The 15,391-nt window shown below is 38.0% G+C and overlaps 1 protein-coding gene across 3 annotated transcripts in view; it reads left to right on the forward strand.

Moving 5' to 3' along the window:
- Window positions 1-655: 655 nt before the first annotated feature.
- Window positions 656-15,391, forward strand: part of LOC114649914 (transcription factor 7-like 1-A) — a 109,446-nt gene continuing 94,710 nt past the window's right edge. Inside the window, exons 1-3 of one of the 3 annotated variants that reach the window (XM_051919903.1) lie at window positions 656-1,917; window positions 2,067-2,136; window positions 2,286-2,413. In XM_051919903.1, the coding sequence (XP_051775863.1) occupies window positions 1,732-1,917; window positions 2,067-2,136; window positions 2,286-2,413 (384 nt within the window). In that variant the 5' untranslated portion in view covers window positions 656-1,731. The remainder of the gene's footprint in view (window positions 1,918-2,066; window positions 2,137-2,285; window positions 2,414-15,391) is intronic. The other 2 variants (XM_028799293.2, XM_028799299.2) reach the window with 2 other exon arrangements.

Genomic DNA, 15,391 nt, shown 5'->3' on the forward strand with positions numbered 1-15,391 from the left:
TACACTTTGTGAAGGATAATCCGGAATCTTTTATAACTACTGAGCGTCAAGACTTTGCTTTTGCATCTCATCCGAAAGACAATACCAATTTTTACAGCACATTCTCCAGGTCAGTGATCTCAGTTCCACAGCGCATTGACAGGTATCGCTTTTTGGATGAGAAATAAAAGCTAGAGCTCCCTGTTAGGCTCACCAACACTTTGTGCAGCAGCAACCAAAGCTTTTCCTGGTTAGACGCCCATCCAAATACTGGCCTGGGACAACCACGTTTGGGTTCAGGAGGATTACTTTTCCAGAAGTCGCTGGTGGTATGGCTGCAGTTTGCTAAATTAAAGTGTGTGGTCTGAACTGACATGACAGAGAGTGATACTGTGTGACTTTGCCATGGTAACTATCCCTTGCATCCAATGTTACGGAGTCAGACACAGTAATTAATGATGCAAATTCGTAAAATGAATGTATTGATGGGTTTTTGTGTCCCGTCCAACACGATTTCCAATCTGGGAAAGATTCATTGCCCCCCAAAAAAATCATAAAATAAATGGAGGATCTACGTAAAATACAATCTCAGTTGCAACAAAACTAGTTAGTTCAGGCACCCCCAGCAATACATTCCGTAAATGAGTGTGGACAGTTGCGTTTATCTTTGATTTCCTCCCCGGTGTCAAGGCAGACGCGAGCAGTCTGTTGACTATTTTCAGCCCGCTGTGAAAGTGCTCCAGGCCCCTTTAAGGATACCCCCCGTGGCGCCCTGTTGAAAAGGGTGTCGGTTTTCATGGTAAAACTCCTCCTTCTGTGTTCTAATCAAGCGAGCCCTCTCTCTGCTCAGACTCATGTCTCCGCACATTCCTCGGCGACTCTGAATGCATTCGGATCCGCAACTGCCCTTGTTTTCGCTTCGCTGCCATGCGGGTACTGGGCTGTCTGTAGCAGCAGCCCCACATACCTGAACTGGACAGGTAGCTCCTGCAGGAAGAAACGCTACGAAACACAGCGTGGACAAAACTCCAAACCGGACGGGGCAAAAAGTACACGCTTGCATCCCAGCACGGTTCCGTCCGCTTGTACATCGAGGAAGGAAGCGTAAGGCCACCCGAGGGATCAGTAAAAAAAAAAAAAAAGAAAGAAGGAAAAAAAGTTTGGCAGAGAAGCCCCTCGATTGTCTTGTCAGTCACCTCCATGAGGACTCCGGATTAGACGCCGTATCTGCTGCCGCGGTCGCCCTAACTTTTCACGGCGTAGCTCAGTCGAGTGCAAGGAATGGTTTTAACGACTTTGCCAGCTTTAAAGGGCTCCTTTTTTCCAAGTCTACCTCTTAATAAGCGACACCAGCGGAGTCCGGGAGAGGTGTTCACATTTCAGCCAATGGAATAGAAGAACCGAGTTTTCACTGATGTCGCGTGTTCCTGCGGCTTTTTAACTTTTATACCGTACAGATTCCACGCCTGTCTTCTTTTGGAATACTTTTATTTTAATATTTGCTACTAGGCTTTAATTTTGTTTTTATCTGGCAAGAAAATGTCGAAAATGTTTCTCCGCGACAACAATTAAACCATCGGGAGCGGCGGCTCTGAGCACAAGAGAACAGCTGCGAAAATCTTGCGGGGTGAAAGTTTGCACAGGACCGCCAGTCTCAGGATTGAAATCCAGTGTATATTTTTCGTGCCTTGGTGGGAATTAACCCTTTTTTTCTCCTCTTTTGGCGTTTCCTTGTGTTTCTACGGTGCTACAATGCCTCAATTAAATGGAGGTGGGGGCGATGACTTGGGAGCCAACGACGAAATGATTTCTTTCAAGGATGAAGGAGAACAGGAGGACAAGATATCAGAAAATGTTTCGGCCGAACGAGACCTGGACGACGTGAAGTCGTCTCTGGTGAACGAATCGGAGAATAACAGCAGTTCGTCCGATTCTGAGGTAAAAACAAAACGAAAAAAGTGTTCTAAAGTTTGTGTTCTCACGCCATATAGCAACTTTAATGATCAGAACTGTTACATGCCTCGTAGATCGTCGCACGAGATGGTGTTTTTTTACCTGCTTTTCTGTGTGTTTTGCTGCTTTAACAGGTAGAGCGGAGACCCCGAGCGAGGCAAGACCCTGAAAGTTATGAAAAACCTAGGGACTACTTTAGCGAAGGTAAACAACCGGCACGTTGCGCTTCTAAATATGTGCATTTACTTGGTGGATGTAGAGTGTTAATTGCTGCTGTTGCGTAATTTTGTCGCTTCTTTGTAACACGTAATGTTTTTTTTTTTTCTTCTTATCCCATACCCTTCTTCCTAAAGCTTTACGAAGACAGCAAGATGGAGGTTTTTTTAAGAACCCCCCTTATCCTGGATATCCCTTCCTAATGATCCCGGATCTCTCAAACCCGTACCTTTCTAATGGGTCTCTGTCCCCAGGCGCCAGAACGGTAAGCAGTTGAACGATAGTATCCATACCACCGCCGCTGTTCCTCCACTACTACTACTACTACTACTACTGTGTTTGTATATACGGAGTACGCCAGTTCCCATGGAAAGTTCCCAGTAGTAAGACGCGCTTCTCTTGACAGAGCAAAAGCGCCATGTTCCCTTGAAGTGGCCTCTCGAGGTGAGTTCTTTGTTCACTTTGGGAAGTTACAGAGCCCTCCTTCTACCCCTGAGCTTCAACCCCGGGTATTTTCTTACACTTCTAGTCGCAGATGTACACTCCTTCAGCTTTTCCTTTCACACGCCCGCCCCGATCACCGTCTATCACGATACGTACATGCGGACTGTTATGAGGAAAAACACAACAAAAAGTTTCCATATTAAGTTTTAACCCAACCCCCCCTTAAAGATACAAACATCTTGTCAGTGAAGGATCTTCGGACTTGTCAGTAAGAGTTGGCTCAAAATAAGCCGCTTTTAGAATGCCACATACTGCACTTTCTTATTCTAACAAAATTGTGCAGTAGATTTAATGTTGGAAGCACAAGCGCATTACTTTAGTGACATACTAATAAGAGCTATTTAACACATTTTTTTCGACTTTTGCACTTAAGATAAATCAGTATTCCTTGTATATAGCGCCAGTAGGCAGCATTAAAGGGACCTTTATGGAAGCAACGGGATTGCAATACATTATCAGACGGAGAGGCTCGTGAGTAGAATAAAATTAAATCCAACACAAGTTCAAACAAGAAATGCAGTATTGACAGACACTAGGAGGAGCTTGGCAAGGGCATGACACCAAGAATAGAGAATAATGCATTGTGGAAGTGTGTCTCGGAGCACAGTCGGTTAACAGTTGTCATGACCTGATTTCAGGCAAAACTTAAATTCCTGCTGGCATTGTTATCTGGTCTGATACTTGCATTGAAAGGCCTCCAGTAAAATAACTGGTTAGGCATGCAAGTCTGCAGCTGATGTTGGTACATTTTGTTGATGTTTGATACTCCTGTTAAGCTATTTAAATTGTACCAAAGTACTGTAAAGTGGTATTGATTGAGTGTATGTGTTTAGGCATTATTCATTTCAATTGGTGAGTTTGTATGTGTTGGCTACTGGGTTGGGGCAGAGGATTTTTCAAAAATTTGTAAGCAAACAGTTTTTGTAATGCACATGATTCTTGATACCTTTACATTTTCTTAAATTATTTAAAATCTTTAATTTGGAATAGTCATGTTTTTCATCAGTCTTATCTTGCACTAACACTTCAAAATACATAAATAACAGTTTCTGTATCATAGGATTCTCTTGCCACTTTTAACTCCGTTTTCTTTTGGGTTGCGGGTTTGTTGCTGGGGAGTCTTTTTAGGGGTTATTTGTAATTTGTTTACAAATACTTGTAAAAGTTATATAAGATGATTGGGGAAATCTTGAGTTTTTATTGGAATATCATATTGTTCCTTCCTATTGGTTTTTCACATTCACACATTTAAATGCATTTTTTGTTTCTGTTTTGGACATTTATTATTTATTTCTAATGTTGGCACAGTGGGTTAGCAGTGCTGCAGCCTTATTGATCCAGGTTTGAATTTTGTCCCCAGTCACAGACCCTTTGAGTTGACTTAATAAAGGTGGATAAAGACATGCAGGTTAGGTGGATTGGTGATTCTAAATTGGCCCTAGTGTGTGCTTGGTGTGTGGGTGTGTTTGTGTGTGTGTGTACTGCGGTGGGTTGGCACCCTAATGGATGGATGGAAGTCTGGATATCTACCGTATGCATCCCCCTTACCCTATACTGGATTAAGCAGCCTTCACAAGTATATCGGTTCACTTCCAAAAAACTGAAATTTAAATAAACCCAACTCTATTACGTTATTTTGACATCTTTGTATGATAAGTGGAATAACTGACAAATATGAATCAATAAAAGAAGTCTTGTTTAACTGAAGTTTGGTTTTGCATGTGCATTTATCTTAGCAGTGTTTAAAGTTATAACCAGTAATATCCCATTTTGTTTAAAAGTTATTTTCTTTTTAAATAGTCAAATAATCTGCTTTGTAATTGTAAAAACTCTGCATAATTATCCAAATTACCCTGTTGCTGGTTAAGAAACAGTGAGCATTTCATTTTCTAACTAGTTTGCTTGCCCTGGGCAAAATAAAGCAATTTAGAATCCCATTAGTCTTTATCAAGCACATTTTACCTTACCAGGTCAGGCCCACTCTTTAGGGGACATTGACAGACTAAATAACAATTAAAATTTACACCCCTGCTTCCCAAGAATGCCTTACAAATTGAATTAGTCTTGTGAAACTCAGTTAAAATCAAAGCTGATGTATAGCACAGCATGCATGAAGCTCTTAAACTTCCAGGTTCATGTTATTTCTTAATAGCAGTCAGAATACATAATGTATTTAATATTTCTGCTCTGATAGAATCAGAGTGCTAGTATTTTTTAATGTATGTATTATGCTTCTGGGGCCAGCATGGTAATTGTGAAGGTGTCTGATACAGTTTATTAACAGCAAGTTTTGAAAACACTTTTTTACTTGCGGAAATGTATCCTTTAAACCAAAAGTAAATGTCTGTTGTGTTTGATTGCTGTCTTTAGGAAAGACACCTTGATTTTCATTGTATTCTTATCCTAGTCCAAGGTATTTCAATTTGCACCTAACTGGTGTTGAATTCTAAACATTCTAATATCCAGTTTTTTGCTTTGATTGCCTTTGTCCTCTTCCTTTTTTCCTTCATTTTATTATGGTTTCATGTATAAACCTAATTGTTTATAGTTAATAATGTTGGAACTTTAAGTTTTAATTTGAAATTTTTATTTACCGTATGTCTAAATGTTACTTATCATAAGGTAGGGCTGTATGGCCTAGCTGCTCATGAGGAACATAGTGTTTACACTCCACCCCCTACCCCCCACCCCAGTAATGTACTGAGTGGTGCTTTGATTGTCAGTCCTCCAGTATAGAAAATTGATCTATAAATCTGCTTATACCGTGTATACTTAACCCCATTAAAAACGATTACTGTGCCAGGTTTTTGGAATAAAACAGTTTGACCATCTTATAGTTTACTCAGGGACACTGGCTGGGACAGAGGTGGTGAGGAAGATGCTTGTATGTTTGTCTTACAGATTTGCCAAATACAGATGTTTAATATGGTGGGTGTGAGTATGTGGTGTTCCCCCCCCCCCCCCCTTCCTTAATAATGCCATAGATACCTCACCTTTTAACACAAAGTATTCCAAAATCTTTATTCTGCATTCATTCTTAATATGGTTCAAAGTTTTAAGTAATTGATAATAGTGGTGGTGGATCTCTCACCTCTCTAACTTTGCAATATATTCAGGTATTTTGCTCAGCATGGTACCATACTGTGTAATGCCTCTGTGTACGAAGTGAAAGTATTCTTACTTTTCAAGGTAAACCTCGAATATTAATGTAGTTACTTCTAAGCATAATAAAACTTAGTAAATACTAATAAAGGTCAACTTTAATCAATCTTAAAAACACCTTTGATTATAGACTAAGCAAATATGATCTTAGCAAACTGATAATTGAATGCACCTTCAATTTTGTTGTTCCTTTGTAAAAGTGACAATGACAATAAATATCTATCTATCTCTATTTCTATCTATCAACCCGTTTGCATTATGATATTTGTTGTTTAGTCTGACATATGTAGCATTCAACCTTCCTGAAAAAGTATTTCTTGCATTCTTCCTGTTTTTTCCCTTTTTTTTTTTTTTTCCCTGTTGAATTTTACAGTTTTGATATGTAACACTTTAATGTTAGCACCACTTTATTGGTGGATCTGATATTTTAGCTTGCTAAATTTGACCCCCTTTTTAGGCCATTTCTGTCTAAAACCAAATGCTGTGGTTTGTCAAGAGGAAGGGGAGAAGTCCTGGTGGAATTCTCAATGAAGAACTGTATTTTTATGCAGGCATCTGGTCTTAATACTCCACAGAAAGGGTGTTTATTTATTTATTTATTTATTTTAATTACATCACTGTGCACCAGTGGTGGTTGTGGGGTTGGTATCAACTAACAAATGATAGAAGCAGGTTATACCACAGAGCATTATTCATTGTAGGCAGCCCTGAACAATCCAGGTCTTAATGCAAGAAGGGCAAAGCGGGCATCTGTTTCAATGGGATTTGCAACTTGTATGTATTTCATTTATGGTCAGTATTCTATTGGGGGGGGGGGGGCTATTTTTCAAATGTGAAGTACAAAGTTCACCAAACCTAGTCCAGTGAAGTTGATGATAAATTATTTGTAGATCCAGCACAATTTTATATAAATTGTGTGTACCCTGCTGAAAAATGTTTTTAAAGGTTGTTTTGCAAATTTTTTTATTTTTTTTTGTTACTTCATACAATTAAGTACATAAGATGTACTTTTCATGAAGGCATGTAATGACTATCTTAAAGATAAAACAACAAGTAACCTCTTAAAATCTTTATTAACTTTGATCTTTAAAAGGATCAATAAAGAGACTATTTGAAATGCAGAGAGGGATTAAGGATAGTCTTCACTTTGCATTACGATGTCTGAGTTTGTCCTTGTGGAGCTGCATATCTTACAAGTTGTCTTACAGAATCCACCTATGAAAATACTAGAGCAATTAGTTGACGTGTGTGTTTTGTTTGTTTTAAACGTTAATAATATTTATTCTGCATGGATTTTTTTTGGTTTGTTTGTTTTGGTGGTTAATGGTTTGTGTTTTTTGTTTTGCTCCTCTCCATACTCAAATTTTTTTGTAGGCTTTTAGTATGAACGTGTGCTATTTATTCCATATCCGTGTCCTCCTCAGCTTCCCACACTAGTGTTTCCAGGCAGGGCATATGTTGTAACTGTTCAGTTTTGCTTGGCTGTCCTAACACATTCAGAGATAGCATCCAAGCTTTCTGAGCTTGGTTTAATTTGTGCATAGCTTTATGATTTCTATAGCTTGAAAATCTGTCATGTCAGCAACAACAGAAGAAACGTTTCATTGAATGTGTTAACAAAACAAATCTAACCAAAAATAAATAAATAAATAAGAGTATCTTTGACACCTCTGCAACATACGGGTAGTCTGCAGACTATAAAACTAACAGTGTTCTTTGCCTAGGTCCAGTAGGAGACGAATATATTGCCTCTTGTTTGATCCAACCATGAATGTAGAAATAGTGTGCCGATCATAAGACAATCTACCAATATCAACCGAAGGAAATGTGTCCCATTTACTTAGTAACCATGGCAGCTGTAGGAGGGCATGTGATGAGAGGATTACCACTTTGCCACAAGTTTGGCCAGCTTATTTATAGTAGGAAAATGAAGGCCCTGCTGTGGCTTAGCTAGCTGGTTCTGAAATATGTTCATTCATCCATGTTGTTTAATAAAAATAGTTGATTTTTTTTTTTCTTTCCCCCTGTCCTCCGTTGGTGATTTCTGGAACTTGACTAGATGTGAGTGTGTCTCACCACAACCAGTGGCATTTTCCCCGTTCAGTATATTGACGGTGAATGCTGAAGGAACATTTAAATACTGGTTGTCACTGCACAATTTTGGTGAAAATTACATAGAACTTTGTAATAAGGTAATTTTCAAATCCATGTTACCAGACTTAACTAATGGTTGTTATTTTGATACCACTGACCATTCTAACACCGGCAGTGTTAATGTATTTGGTTGTTTATTTGCACTAGATCATTTTTTTGTTTTTGAAGTACATTTTAAAGCAAAGATAATTTAAAAATCATTTTTTGGACATGTTAGGTTTATGTGGCTTAACAGATTCTCAATGATTTTGCAAGCAATATTTACTAACCACAGTGGTATTAACAAGCCGCTTCTGTAGTTTTCTAACGCAAATTTCTATATTTTTGAGAGATGGTTGCAATGAGGAATTTGTTTTCTGAAGTTCAAGTGGAGAGAGTGGATGGCCATAAATTATTTGTTTGGGCTTGCTTATTCCAGATATTACATTATTATGAGAATCTCACTACTTCAACTATATTGTTGTTTAATCGGTAGGAGCATTGCATTTTAATCTTGTATCATTTAAAATTGAAAACCTAGTCATGGCATATTTATATTCTGCATTGTTGTATTAGTGGACTTGTGTAGCAATTGAAGAGTTGTGCTCTGCCCAGGGATGCCTGATGAATTACATTTAGTTTTCTGTGACGCTGATTACATTTAAAATGTTATCTGTGTTTCTGATTTTAGTCTTGAGGTGAATGCTGTATCCAGAAGTTAATCTGTTCCTCCTTTCTAATGTAATAAAGTAAAACTTTTTAAAATATAGCACACAGGCATTACTTTACTGTCAAGTCTATTTTTACTTTGTAAACCATAAGGACATTCCTTCCCTCTATCTGGTACAAAGAGTGATGCATAGCTTGAATGTATCTTTTTATGCAGTCCTTTGATCACATCTGACATTGAGAATCTCTGTATGGTAAGTCAGATAAATTAATGGTGGTTAGAACAAGACCAAAACTAGTCGAGAATTTAGTTAAGGTAAAGAGTGCTTTGCAATGGTGCACTCTTTGAAATCTACAATATGAAATAAAGACTCCCTGTTTACTGGACTGAGGTATAAGATCTACATATGCTAGACAGCATAAAATTGAAAATGAAAACATTCTTTCCTACAAATGTGGTGAGAGAAACTCTGTGCACATGATACTTTGGATTTTCATCAACTTGTCAGTCCACAGTCATCTTTGGTTTTCCTCTGGTTTTTACAAGCTAAATGGCTCGCTAACTTGCCAATAACTAAATAGATGCAGGTTCTTCTTGCTGTAGCCATTATCTGCAAGTTAGGCAGCATGGACCAGCTACACAGGCTGAGTGAGCGACTTTGCATTACAGTATATGAAGCTGCACAAACAAATTAACTAATTTGTGCAGTATTAAAGTTGCCTTAGGTTCATTGGACTTGTCTGGAATCAAATACCACAAAAGACAAGCTTCTCAGATACAGGGATCAATTATGAGTAAGTATAATAAAAATGGCTTCTCTATACCTCTCTGAGAGCATTCTTTGTGTGAAGCACATCAAGAAAATAGAACTGAAATAGCCAATGTATTATGGTGGTGCTTAATATTATACAAATTTATTTCCTTTTCACTATAAATTCTTTTTATTGTATATATTGCTGATGCCATTGTAATTGTTTACGTTTTAATGCTTGGATCATAACCTAGATATGTCCCACAATATCTTGATGTGCTTAATGCTTAAGGTTTAGGTTGATTTCAAAATTCACAAAAGTCTTTTCTTCAGAGTACTAATTGTGTATACCTATATCTTGTGAACTTTGGAATAGTGGTTTGGCTGCTGTTGGTATTAGCTTCAAGCTTTTTAAAAAGCCGAATAGCTAGGATTGACGCAAAACCTAGTCCGCTTTTAAGACAAGTGCCGCTTGTCCAATAAAATTTCATAAAAATCAATCCATTTGTTGTTGAGTTATACATTGTCCTCTAAATGTTTACAACGCACACATTGTCAAATCCATGGCAAGCAGTGGCAGGCAGGGAGGCAGTGTGGTGTAATGGTTAAGGTTTTGGATTTCAAACCCTATGGTTGTGTGTTCAAAACATGCTACTGATGTTGTGTGACCCAGAGCAAGTCAATTGATCTGCCTGTGCTTCAATTGGAAAACCAAAAAGAATTCATAAATGTTGTAAGCTGCCTTGAATAAAGGTGTCTGCCAAATAAGTAAATTAAATATACTGTAATAAAAACCCTGTCAGTTTTCCTTTCATTAAAATAATATTCCAGCTATATATGAAATGTGAAGAAAGTAAAAATTTAGTTCATAATATTGGATATTTTAGTCACACAAAGTCAAATCTGCTTTTTAAATTGAAACAATTTAAAGGAGAAGTCTTCAGTGGTATTGTATGTTGCATATGTTTTTGTAAATTCTGTACTAGCCAGCCCGCGGCGTACCATACGCCGCATAATTATGTATTGATGGGTGAACACTTCCTGAAAGACACAGTTGTCCAAATGGGGTGGGTTTGAGGATACGACTGTAAGTGAATGAAAAGATGGAACTCTGGAGAGCGCAACATACAATTGTCCGTGACTGAAAACTGGAGGACCGCCGCTGCGCCCCCACCTCCCAGAGTGAGGGACGGGGCTGGACGGCGGTCGGGCGCGAACGGGGGGAGTGGGGAAGGATGCCCCCTCTGCCTCTCTGGAGAGAGTGTGGGGAAGCGGGCCTGAGAGTTTTTGGGTCCTAACCGTCCAATGACGGGTCGGCACAACTGGTAATGATCCTTCCGCAGGTTCACCTATGGAAACCTTGTTACGACTTTTATTTCCTCTAGATAGTCAAGTTCGATCGTCTTCTCGGCGCTCCGCTAGAGGCCACGAGCGACCACGGCAGGGCTAATCTGAGGACCTCCCCAAACCATCCAATCTGTAGTAGTGACGGGTGGTGTGTACAAAGGACAGGGACTTAATCAGTGCGAGCTTATGACCCGCACTTACTGGGAATTCCTCGTTCGTGGGGAGCAATTGCAAGCCCCGGTCCCCATCACGAATGGGGTACAAGGGCTTACCCACGCCTCTTGGCGCCGGGTAGACACACATTGATCCATTCAGTGTAGCGTGCGTGCAGCCCCAGACATCTAAGGACATCACAGACCTGTTATTGCTCAATATCATGTGGCTGAAAGCTTAGCAGCTGTAATAGTTTTACACTCTAGTACATTGTGGTGAATGCTGGTAACAGTCAGTCAGACGGGCGGGCGTTCTCGTCCCATGGTCTTAGAGTTGGTTGGCGTGGCTCTGTGAGTTGTCGTCATATCCCATGGTCTTCGAGTTGGTGGGTGGGGCTATGTCGTGCATATCCCGTGGTTGTCTTGCATGCCCTGGTCGGCTGCTTAGTGAATTTTATATATATATACTGCACTCATTTATTATGTAGAAAGTCACGCACTGGCCAATTTATTTTTTAACTTTCTCTTTAGTTGATGTGTCTGTCTGTTCTATTAATAAACATCATAGTTTGGCCTAAACCAAAACTAGTCTTGCAGAATATTAGCAAAGTTTAATATCAGTGTTTTGCGACTTTCCCCAAGTCTATGATAATTGGATGTTTTTTTTTTTTTTTTTTTTTTAAGATTAGTACTGCTTACACATTTGCACACTAAAATTTAGCTATTACAGAAATAATTTTTGAATTCTGTCTGGAAATGGTAATGAGAATTGTCATGCGCTCATGCAAGTTAATACATTCAAGGAAATGGTTTTGGTAAAGCAGAGGGTTTTGTAAATTGTGTATGAAACTTTATTTCCAGTGTAGCTTATGGCTAGAAACTCATACCTAGTGCCATAAAAAGTCAGCCATGTTTCTTGGTGCTGGAAATATGGATGTGAGAGGGGTGCAAATGAATATTAACTCTCAGCAAATTCCCACCTTTGTTTTAAACATAAGTGGCTAGTTCTAAACTTTCTTTAGAAAAAGGATGGGGTACCCTGGTATTACTGTAAGGTCTCTCAGTTAGTGTTTTCATAAATTTCTTTTTACCCTTAAGAGTTGCTGAATTCCATTTTTATAGCATATAGCCTGCATAGTGGTGAAATAATTTATCTGCCTGACAAGCTCCTTGAAGGGGTATGAAGACCAGACTGGTCATTGTTCTAGGAGTGTGTGAGAGCACCCCATGTTCATGAGAACTTTTCTCCCACTTCCCAAAAATGTGCATGCTAGGTTTTTTAGTGACTTTACTGGCCTACTTGTGTGTAAGTGTGCATCAGTATTGTGTTCAATTTGGGTCAGTTGACCTTTCGTTGTAGAAAGAAACTCTGGCATTTCACAGTGGTAATGAAGGAAGTGATGAATGTGTGTTCTTTTGTTGTGGACTTCATTATTATTATTATCATCATGGTGCCATTAATATCTTCCTGTAACTACTGTTCACTTCCAACAACTCAAATATTAAATCATTATTGTGGTCAGTGCCTTTCATGATTCTATTCTGGATTTATTCTGAGATTGAACATACTATATGATGGAACCAATAAGCAACAATGAAATCTAGGTATTTATGTATTTACTTATTTCTAGGTCTGCTACTATCCACTATTTTGCTAATTGATTATTTGGACAGTTTTTTTTTTGTTTGTGTTTATCAAGCTTATAAAAAGTTGCCACATTGTGCAAAAGTGTGAGTATTCAAAAATAAGTTTTATTCCTTGCCCCTTGTTTTTTTTTTTTTATAATAAGTATGCAGTAGAATTAAATTTGCCAGAAAAGGGTATAGCAACAAGTATTGTTATTGAGTTTAAAGTCTGGCTTAACTCTTTCAAGACTGTTGAATGTCGAGGTAAAAAGCTTGAACTATTTTAAGTATTGATAAAACTTGCCTAGAGTGTATTCTTTGATTTTTATCTGGTAGATGGCAGTGAAAATCTTAAGGTGAACTGAATGTTGTGTATTTCATGTCTCCTTTTCTTGGCATCAAGTACCGACTTTCAAAACAAATACTTGGCCAAATTTTACATATTGTTCATGAGTCCTGATTCTGCCCTGTCGCATAAGGACTTTTAACTGCTAGAAAAAAGTGAAATTAAGAGTGAAGGCATCCCAGTTATGCTTATTTTGAGTTCTTTTGATTTTTCAACCTTTTCCCCGTTACTACTCAGATCTCAATGTGATTTACATTGCCCTTGGTCAATGAAGTGATGTACATAATATATAAAGGGTTTGAATTTCACATATACTTGACAATAAACTTGACTTACTGTAGATGAGATTACAGTGTGGGGTTTATATCAAAATATTTGATCCAGTAAATGAAATAATAATAATTAAAACCTCAGTTAATGAAGTTGATATGTTACAGGACTTTATTATAAGAAGCTTCTTCATTGGCATTAAATGTACCTTAAGAGGAATAAGTGTACTGGTGTAATGACCTCTGCTGCTGGGGAGTGTCAGTATTGTTTATTCCGCAGCCATGCCAAAACTACCGTCTTCCTCTTCAGTTACCCTAATCCTACATTTTGCCTTTTCATTTACCTCAAGCACTGCTTTTCTGCATATTCACACAACTGAATTGCCTCCTGCTGATCACCTGGGGTCAGAGTCAGCACTCTCTGCCTTATTTTCCCCCATCTCCATGAGCGATCCAAGTCAAGATCCTTAAGGAGATGCGTCTTGGCCACACACCCAGACCAATCTCATGCTCGGCACTGGCTCCTTTTGTGACTGGGTGCAAACTATTCATTGAACTATGTGGTACAGCTACTCCATGTACAGAGGTTTTACACTGACCTTCAGAGCATTCTAGCTGTACTTGAACTTGTGCCTGTGCCATAGAATGTTTTATGCCACCTTTGTTATAAAGGAGTTTTGTTCTGAGAATTGTATGAGTGATCACCCTGCAATTTGGCTGTTGAACTGTTCTAGTTTTGTACTTAATGGTTGCTGGGATAGGCTGTAGCTTTCCCACAACACTGCAGTAAGTTCAGAAAATTAATGAATGAATAATATGGCTATTTCTTATGAAGAGTAATATTTAATAGAGAGATCAATTCAAAGTCACAAATGCCTGATATTTTCCAATTCACACCCTCCATTTTTTTTTGATTTATCCTAATTGTAAGGATACCTTTTGTGAAATCAAACTTGCCTATTTAATATAGTATTTGAGAATTACATTAAAACTGTCTGTTTTCTTGTTTTTCAAGCATCCTCACATTAGTGATCAGACATTGCTATTAGATATGTCTGTGAAGCAGTAAAGAATTGGCTGTTAAATTGGACAGTAAGTTCAGTAATTTATTCTTAACTGGAGATGACATTCTCATTCACAGCTATACTTTTGAAAAATATGTCATGTACTTTCAATACCTAATTCACGTTTTAGTAGTTGTGCTAATAAACATTACTCTCTTAAATCCCAATGAACACAGAATTTTAATGTTTAGTTTTCAGAAGTGTGCTATTTTAGCAACTTACCTGCACATATACATATATCATTTATTATTTTTTTGCTTTCATTACATCATGTAATGCATTATTACTGCGTTGCCACTTACTTCAAAGCATTATGGGCTAAGCCACATAAATACTGTATCTGGCCAATGTAAAAGTAGTTGCAAGTGTGGCACCACATCTAAGGCTGAATTTGGGATAGACACTAAACCTGTTCATAACAATCAAGATGAATATAAAGCCTTTGTTTCTTTATCATGCCTATGTATGATATTTTATTAAACAGATTATCTTTTTCAGCCCCCCTCAAATGTGCGCCACTACAACTTAACACACTATGAGGTAACTGATAGTTGATTGGTCACATCGTTGATCTTTGAAGCATGTACAAATCATGCATTTTTATTTCTTAGACCATTCATAATGGTGTAAGACTGGCAATGACAAGTGTTTTTGCTTTGAAAGGACATCAGGATTTTTCCACATACTGTACCTGAAACTATGCAGGATTTTTTAAAATTGATGCAATACCCACAGTTCTGCACTGCAGCTCAAGCACTGGTCTTTCAATGCAGCTAACTGATAGCAAAATTCATTGACCATTATTAACATTATGGATTACTACTTCTAAAGTCAATTAATTTTTGCAGTTCTGGTTGTTTTCACTTTTGAGTGAGAGCATGCAATTTTTAAAAACTGGAGCTAAGATTAAGAAGTAGTAATCAAATCTACAAATTAAAGAGTCCTAAAAATTGAATTCACAATGGGTTTATCTTTTATATAGTGCATTTAACAGCATACACCTTTTACTTTCGTTTCTTTATAGTTCTAACAGTAAAACATCTAAAGTAACTTTATATGAAAATGTTGAATGTAAGTCAAGTTGCAAGACTGCTTAAAGTAAACAACGGTAGCAGACTATGTCAAAAAAAAGCAAGCAAGCAAGTACATCCTTAAAGGGCATGGTCCTATTTTGGAAGTCTAAATAATAAGCAGAGCATCTTCAATCTTCAGCAAAGAA

The sequence above is a fragment of the Erpetoichthys calabaricus genome, chromosome 1 (assembly GCF_900747795.2).
Source record: "Erpetoichthys calabaricus chromosome 1, fErpCal1.3, whole genome shotgun sequence".
NCBI lineage: Eukaryota > Metazoa > Chordata > Cladistia > Polypteriformes > Polypteridae > Erpetoichthys > Erpetoichthys calabaricus.